Consider the following 8,748-nt stretch of genomic DNA (forward strand, 5'->3'; position numbering starts at 1 on the left):
CATCCAGTTCATTTGCTAATTCACCTGGGTGTCCCAGGTGTGTTTTTAGCACTCGCTTTATCCCAAGTTCTATCTTAACTGCCAGGATGTATCATTTGATATGATTGTGTGATGGTGACCAAATCCTAAAATGACAATAAGAGCATTTCTGGAGTTTGGACCATGAACCAGGCATTGCTCCAAGCATGTTGCATGGCGTTATTGTTTTATCCTCACCACAATCCAATGAAGACAAAGAAACTAAGGGGCAGAAACCTACTTTCCCAGATGCACACACACAGGACATAAAGGCCTGAGACAGATGAGGTCCCTGCCCTCAAGGCCCCTCCCTCAGCGAGCAGGGAAAGCACAGACCCAGGATGCAGGCCAGGCTAATGACCTTCCAGACATTTTCTATTAATTCTGATTCCTGACTTTTTCTCTCATATTTAGGAAGAATGAATTGTCTTCTTTCCATCCTTCCTTCCATTGTGTCCGTATGTTGATTATTCTGTTGGTATATCCCTCTAGTGGGAAACGTCACATCTTTTCAACCTATACTTAAATGAGTATGTCCCTGTGAATAGTGAGAGTTAGTCACGATCCCGGATCTCCATCTCCTCTTCTTTCTTGATCAATTCCCAAGTCTGGCTGATTTTCTTGGGAATTCTGATTCCCAATAGCAATTCATGAGTTTTTTTTAAATTTTCCTCCTTTGTTTGCTAACCTTTCCTTAACAAGAGCCTTAAGATAGATAGCCTTATCAAGCATTCATGGGAAATTAATAAAGGTAGACTAGTAATAAGTTCTACTGAGTCTTTGTTCATTCAACTCTGCTTCTTTGCTCTCATGTCAGCTCACTTGGGCCTTCTATTTAATTGATTTGAGTGCATCCTGGAGCAATATTTTCCCAAAGGGCTTCATGCCTAGCAATTTCCTGAGTCTGGAACATCCAAAACCAGAGCATTTGTCCCTATAGATGGTATTATATATTGCCTCAGCACAGAATTCTATATTAAGTGATGTTCTCTCAGAATTTGTGAAAATGCAATCTAGTATCCAGTGAGAGTGAGAAATCTCTTACACGTCTGATTATTGCCCTTTGTTAGCCACGCTTTTGGAAGTTTTCAACCATATCTCTTGACGTCTGAGATGCCCTATGAGGCATGTGCACACATTTTACTGGTAAATATTCAAGCAGATGAGAAATAGGGAAGGTTATCATGTTCCTATGAGGCGTTAGTCACGACAGCTGAAAAACAAACATGGACACCAGAAAATAGAGGCATCATGGGGTGGGGGCGGGGGGAGCAACTAGATCAAAAGGACATCAAAGTTCCTCTGGGCCGACAAGAGGATCTTTGGCCGCCCCACCTTCACCTAGTCACACATTCAACACAATACCTTCTTTCCTCCAATCTGTCTCCTATAAATACAGACTGACTCTGGGCTCCCCATTCACTCAGGCTCCTGCACTGCCATCTGGACCCTGTTCTCCAGGTGACTCACGGCCATGAGGACCCTTGCCCTCCTTGCTGCCCTTCTTCTCTTGGCCTTCCATGCCCAGGCTGAGCCCCTGGGAGAGAAAGATGACCAGGTTCCTGCTCAGGACCAGCCTGGAGCCGACGTCCAGGGGATGACCATCTCCTTTGAAGGGGACGAACGCTCCACTCGAGATGCTGCAGGTGAGAGACCAACCAGTTTGCTGTTAGGATCTGCAGGCCAATTAGAGGGACTTGTCAGTACATGGAGGCTGGGCTCAAATTGGGTGTGTGCATGAGGTGGCGTGAGGAGTAAGTAACCCTAAGTTTGAGAGGTGGACTGTTGTGAAAGAATCTACATGACAGAGTAGGATCAGAGAAAAAATTAGGAACCTGCATGACGAACACCTAGTCAGTAAGATTTCTTGTGAGCTATGACGAAAAGGTGAATTCTCTCCACCCTAACATGACTGGTTTGGCCTACTGTAAGAAGACACCTGGCCTCTTTGCATATCCCTTTGAGGCTGGCTCTGCCTCTTTGCCCTCCCTCCTCGCCCCTGTGCCTGACCCTCCTCTTCCTTCCACAGGCTCTAGGCCAGATCTTATGAGCCACTGCGGCCCCTCCTGCCAAAGACCTTCTCAGCCACAAGGGATCTTTAACAAAGGCCCACTCAAACGGGTTTGCTGTCGTCCTCCTCTTCGTCCTTTTATTCCTCGTCCTCCTCCTCCTCCTCCTCCTCCTTTTCCTCGTCCTCCTCCTCGTCTTGGCTGAGCTTTGTGGATTGAGACCCACGCAGCAAAGGATTCTATTTCAAGACCTGGAAAAGGGTTTACTCTTTGTACCTTCAATTTTTCTCAATTCTCTCTCCAAAATAAACTTCCAGCATTCAACGCAGTGTGTTTGTCAATTTCTTCTGTTTTTTTCTTTTTTGGCTTTTCATAGAGCTTGTTCATAGCTTCATTTGACTTGTGTAGAGAATTCAGTCCAGAATGGTATCGTTAAGTTAACTGGACTTTAGCTTCCAGTGCTGCAAAATTTGAGAATTATACGGCAACAAAAAAGCAGAAAAAATAAAAATGATTGTTCATTACAACAATGTTAATCTACAAAATTCCATCCATTCATAACGACCCTCCAATGAGAAATCCAACTATAAAGTGTAAGAGAAGGTGGTGTGGACTCAAAGGAAAAATGGATGCAATGGGCTTCTTTACTTGTTCCTTACACTTAACAGATGGGAGGGCATTGATATACAGGATATTTTCTTATTTTAAGAGTATATGTTAAGTACACATATATATGTTTTTCTAACTCTATCAACAAGACAGAGTGAACTACAGCTTCAGTGAGCCACAACCAAGGAAAGAGTAAGAAGCGTGCCGCAAACATAAAATATTGACCAGCAGCAGTATCCCCAACTAATGCCCAGAGAGAAGGGGGGTCCAGAAGCTGGTCAGAAGAGGTGGTCACACCCAGTGACCAGTGAAATAATTGGCCCACCATCGACCATCAAAAGGTAAATTAGGCCAATGTCCAATGAAGGAGGTGGTCTCAGCTATCTCTCTTCAAAGTCATTGAGTCTACTAATTATAATAAACCCCTACTTATTTTAGTGAAATTCCAGCAAGAAATAGTGCATTTGCAGTAATGCTAACGAACCAAGTCAATACATCATAATGATGAGACAATGGCCCCTACACTTACTGTCCTGAAAAAACTTAAAGAACACCTTATGTGTCAGAAAGGCAAGTCCCTAAACTCAAAATTTCTATAAAAGGCAGGTATTTAAGAGCACCATGATATGACAAAAGAAATTATTTTTATTACAAAAACAAGTCTCATCCTGGTAATAACCCGTCGCTCAGATGTGAATCAACATGGAGACACACCCAGCGCCTTTTCCTGATGGAGAGTCAGCTGTTTGACACAAAGATCTGCAACCTCATTGAGCCTCATCCTGGGTCTGGGATTATCCCAAAAACCTTGGGAGGGAGCATTGTCAGAACAAAAGAGAAACAGAGGTAAATCCATGAGATCAACACTTGTCTAACAGTTTTGGTGAAATCGATGAACGAGTTTGTGATCCATGTTCTTGAGTATGTTTGTCTGTTTTTGAAGGATGGAAGTATCAAAAAGAAGTAGACATGCTAAAGGCATTAGTTCACTGTAGAATGGTTAAGATCACTTAAATTATCACACTAGTATCAATATGTATTACTCAAGAACTGGTTTTCCAAAGCACTGATTGAGCATTAAACTTAGTGCAAATAGTGGTGACATTTTTCTCTGTGCACAAAAGCCCTTCCAATATCGAAGAATCCATCAATGCAGTGATGGCTGGCCCTGCTTCCTCTCCCCTGAGCTCTTTGGTCAGGGCTCTCCTCCCACCAGCTGATGGTGGGGACTGGGTTCTCTCCTTGTTTCTCCAGAACAGGGATCCTTCTGATGTTGCTAACACAGCCTAAGCCTAGATCCAAAAGTCAAAAGTGAGTGTGATAGAAGAGAGTGAATGTTCTCATGCACCTACCCAGCGGGCAAGGCTCTCTGGCTGCAGCGACCAGAACGGGAGTGGAGATAGCCCAGGGTCTGGACACGAGTGTATCATTCGGAAGGTGAGGCCTCTCAACTAAGTTTGTGTTCTGCGATCAGGTGGGAGAGCAGATGGAAACGGGCAGGATTTTCTGAGTCCGACCTGGTTGCCTAAAAATTCTTTCGATGTTCCTTTATTTATCTGCCTGACACATAGCTCAAATCCACTATCTCTTTGGCCTCTACACTTACCTTTTTTTTCTTTTGTGTCTGGTTTCTTTTATTTAACATCACGTTTCTGAGAGTCTCCATGTTGCTGCATATAACTTTAGTGCTTCCATTTTAAGAGCCATTGTAAGTTCAGAGCAAAATTCAGGAGAAGGAACAGAGTTCCCCACATACTCCCTAGCCCCAAAATTCATAGCCTCTCCCGATAACAACACGCCCCACCAGAGTGGTACCTTTGTTACAATCAATGAACCTACCTTGACTCATCATACTCACCAAAAGTCTAATGTTTACATTAGGGTTCATTCTCAGTGTTGGACACTGCATAAGTTTGGATAAATATATAGCCACATGTATGCGTCATTACAGTATCATACAGAGTAGTTTCACTGCCCTAATAATTCTCTGTGTTCTGCCTATTCATCTGTCCCTCCCTCTCCCCATTTCCCAGCAACCTCTGATCTTTTTACTCTCTCCATAGTTTTGCCTTTTCCAGAAGGTCAATAGCTGGAAGCTAAGAGTACGTAGACTTTTCAGATTGGCTTCTTTCACTTAGTGACATGCATTCACGGTTCCTCTATGTCTGTTCACTGTTTGCTAGCTCATTTCTTTTTAGTACTAAATGATATTCCATTGTCTGTATGTACCACAGTTTATTTATTCACCTATGAAGGTCACCTTGCTTGCTTCCAAGTTAGGCAATTATTAATAAAGTTGCTATACACATCTGTGCGCAAGTTTTTGTGTACATAAGTTTTCAACTCCTTTAGCTAAATATCAAAGAGCATGATTGCTGGATTGTATGGCAGGAGTATCTTTAGTTATGTAAGAGACTATCACACTGTCTTCCAAAGTGGCTGAATCATTCTGTATCCCCACCAGCAATGAATGAGAGTTCCTGGTGCTCCACATTCTTGCCTGCATTTGGTATTGTGAATGTTCTGGATTTTTGCCATTCTAAGGCTTGACTGCACTTACTTTTAAAGTGTCATATTATCATATGAATTTTGGATAATCTGTCCGGCTCCTCATATGCCTTTATACAATCATCAGCTACAATGAAGGGGTCTGTGAAGGGCTCTGCTGCTTCACTCAGAGGGGCCGCAATATAAACACATCTAGGATTCTAGACAGACCCCTTCAGTGATCAGTATACCTTAAAGCTAAGATTCGCATCTCTCTTAGAGTACTGGTCAGGGGACCTAAAGAAACTCCACGGAGCAGGATGCCGAGGTTTTGGGGGTAGAGTACATGATTCTCGATTGCCCTGGATAAAACTCACAATAAGAAACAAAATGAATGTTTCCTTAGGCCCCAAGCTATTAAACTAAACACCAAGTCTTCAGCCAACAGGGCATCAGCCTATGCCACCAAGACGGGCAAGAGATGTATTTTCTCCTTCAGACGATGGGGAGATTTCACAATACTTAATAGAAATTCTTGGTTAGCAGGAACCACTGTCTCCATCCGCATAGTCTGGGAGTGCTCCCCTTGAGGAGGACCCAATCACACACCTTTCTCTATAGCCTTCGGTTACATCGGTCCCACTGGAACTCTTTAATTAACATGGGGGTGATCATGTCCCCAGAGATGTGTTAAGTAGACCAAAAATCATATGATACTTACACAATGACAATTTCTATATTGTCATGTGGAAATGCAAAATAAAAAGACAGTGCTGTAAGGTGTTATCAGAAAACAAAAGGAATTGGACTGATTTCATAAACAATTCATCGTGCAAACCCTCAAACAAACACTGGTACTTTCAATCACCTCAGTTTCTCTAAAGTTGCTGAAATTCACTTAACACCTCACACCATCTGGAAAACACACTTTCAGCCTCCAGTTTCCCGTCTGAGTCAATCTTCCTTTTCCATAAAATATGGCCTGTGTTTGCAGTTGCTTTTTTCCTTCAGCGTGCCTCCTGCCTTTGGGTCATTGCACATCCAAAGTGCTCTTGTCATTTCGCACTGCTCCATCTCCTCCTGTCCAATTCTGCATAATTTCTTTAAAAACTTGGTGGGCTTCCTGAGTATAAGTTATAATCCACCCTGTTAGACAAAAGTGAGCCCACACTTCTGTCAGAGACTGGCCCTTCTCTCCTGAGCTCAACGTTCAGGCACTGGGAAGCCACTAAGATTCATGAAGTCTTATTTCTAGATGAAAAGCACCTTCTCTACCCACCATTTAATGTTTTCAAGGTTGCCACAAACATTCTTACAGCCATGGCCTTGAGATCTACCCTGAAATCACATTTTAATGGAAATAACTTTGATTTGATCTTTGCCCTGTGAACACTTCTTATTTTGAGGAATTTTATCTCAGAAGACTCAGGATAACAGTTTTATTTTTAAGCTTTTACTAACATGTCCACAAACCTCTCTCTGCTTCCACAACCAGGTCCCTTGATGGGGTGTCAGCATACTGCTCAGTCCCTAAAGTGATGCCACAGCATTGAGGCTGTTGGTACAGCAGCATCCCACTTCCAGGCACCAAGCTAACTACCCAGGAAATGATCAGGCTAAAACAGCAGCCATTCCATTGCTTGTCACAAAGTTGTAGGATGGGAATTGGACAGGGCTGGACTGGGAGATTCTTCTGAATGACTACTATAGTCATTTGCAGCTGGGCTGGAGGGACAAAGATGGTGTCATTTGCATGCATGGCCCCAAGGCGGGCTGTTTGACCACAAAGCTTCTCTGGGTCCCTCTCCTTCATTAGTTTTGGGAGCTCTCATGTGGTTTCTAAAGGCATGTAGAATTCTGCCATGGCAACTCAGAAGACAGCAGAAGTTTCTGCTCCTCTTAATGGTCTTGGAGGACAGCGGTGGGAAGGCTAAGAAAACCTGGTCTCAGGGCGTGTTTGGGATTGATTGTGCTGCATGAAAAAGGAGGCATTTCACCATCCTGTGCTGAATGCAGACATGAATAGAAAAGCTGATCTTGTACAGACAAGAAGAGAAAACACATTTAGTGAGAACAGAAATGAATGTATATTCATTTAATTGATTGGAGAAGGGAGTGAGAGATAAGGGAAAGGTAATATGGAAGAAAATGATAAGGAAAGGAATTGTGAAGAAAGAAGACAGGGTAATTTTGCAAAATGTCACTCCTCATATTTGTTTACAAGTTCTGATGACCTGTAGGAGACATAGACTCCTCCAGATCCTATGAAAGGGAGCATAGTTTTTGTCCCATGGCTATGTGTCTCATACTTTGGTTTAACCCAAAAAAGACAAATGATTTTCCTATTGAACCTTGGACAAGCATCGGAGTCACTAGTAGCTGAGTAAAAACAGAATTCTTCTAGCATAAGATGAGTTACAGGAGATGTCCCTACTGAGTCTTCTTCTCCATGAGCGCTGCCTTTGGCGTCTACTACCTGAACCAGGTCATCAACACTTCGTTGTCACAGCAATCAAAGAGAATGTCCATCCAGTACTCTATGATGTCATGAAAATCCGCATCATTGATATGCCATAAAAATCTCCCAAAACATCGTATTGATCACAGAAAACTCATGTTGAAAGAAACGCTTTTGGCTCCTGTTGCTCAATCTGCTGTATTCCTATTTTAAGGTACTGGTAGTGTAGCTCTGAACTCCTTTCAGAGCATGGAAGAATGGAGGAAGGAGTATAAACTTGGCTGGGTACAGAAGCCCTGGGTTCACATGACAGCTCAATTTCTACTTACGTTGTCCCATCCTTGGCCCTTATCCTCAAATATGAAGGCTTATCTACAAGGTCTCCAAGAAACGTCCCAGCCTTATAGCCAGACAAACTCACTGCATTTCTCCATCCTCACAGGCTCTTCTCCCAGTCATCACTATCTCCACATGCTGCATTAGTCAATGTTTTTGGTACTTTCCTTTTTTACTCCCTTCTCCAGACTCGGAAACTGCTCTCTCACCTCTCTCCTTGTCCAAACCCTGTTCTTTCTTCCAGGAAGACTTGAAGTGTTTACTGTACCATGGTGTCATTTTGCCTAAGTAATACACTAAGTCTAAACACTTTTTATATCGTGTCCTTTTCTCAATACACAGCTCACCAACACCACAAACTGCCTGAGGTCTTTGTAAACAGATGACCTGGGCTTCCAAACCAACTCTAATAAGTGCCTCGCTTTTACCCTTGGGTACAGAATTGAAATCCGATGGGTCTCAATATCTTCTCAAGTAAAATGAGAATACGACTGTATTCTTTCAATGTATTCTGGGATAAAGATAGCTGGTGTGACTTTACAGAGTGCTATTCATTGAGTAACTACCATATGCCCAGTAGTGTTCTCTGAACAGAAAAGCATTTACTGAACTAACATTAACTAATTGTTATTGATTGCTAAGTACTCTTCATCTACTCTGATAATTAATTCTCACAATAACTCTATTAAGTAGATGTTATATTTAACTGTATTTTTTTTTTTTTTTTTTGCAGAGGGGAAAATGAAACAGAGAAGTTAAGTATCCTACTCAATGCCACAACAGATTAAGAAACAATGTGATGCCAAATCTCATAAACTTACTTTCTATACA

General features: G+C 42.5%; 1 protein-coding gene and 1 long non-coding RNA gene across 2 annotated transcripts; both read left to right on the forward strand.

Annotated features, from left to right (window-relative positions):
- Positions 1–1,402: 1,402 nt before the first annotated feature.
- LOC103557224 (alpha-defensin 1-like) lies at positions 1,403–2,351 on the forward strand. The gene is made up of 2 exons (XM_008529639.2): positions 1,403–1,664; positions 2,048–2,351. Exons 1-2 carry the CDS (start codon positions 1,493–1,495, stop codon positions 2,230–2,232), a joined length of 357 nt encoding a protein of 118 aa, XP_008527861.2. The 5' UTR covers positions 1,403–1,492; the 3' UTR covers positions 2,233–2,351.
- Positions 2,352–7,658: 5,307 nt separating this feature from the next.
- LOC139080136 (uncharacterized) lies at positions 7,659–8,748 on the forward strand. Its single transcript, XR_011534375.1, has 2 exons — positions 7,659–7,795; positions 8,651–8,748. It is a non-coding gene; the product is annotated as an uncharacterized lncRNA (long non-coding RNA).

The sequence above is a fragment of the Equus przewalskii genome, chromosome 28, assembly GCF_037783145.1.
Source record: "Equus przewalskii isolate Varuska chromosome 28, EquPr2, whole genome shotgun sequence".
In the NCBI taxonomy this organism is placed as follows: domain Eukaryota; kingdom Metazoa; phylum Chordata; class Mammalia; order Perissodactyla; family Equidae; genus Equus; species Equus przewalskii.

Coding starts and splice junctions, on each gene's coding strand:
- LOC103557224 (XM_008529639.2), top strand. CDS start 1,493: ATGAGGACCCTTGCCCTCCTTGCTGCCCTTCTTCTCTTGGCCTTCCAT. Junction 1,665..2,047: donor CTCCACTCGAGATGCTGCAG/GTGAGAGACCAA, acceptor TTCCTTCCACAG/GCTCTAGGCCAGATCTTATG.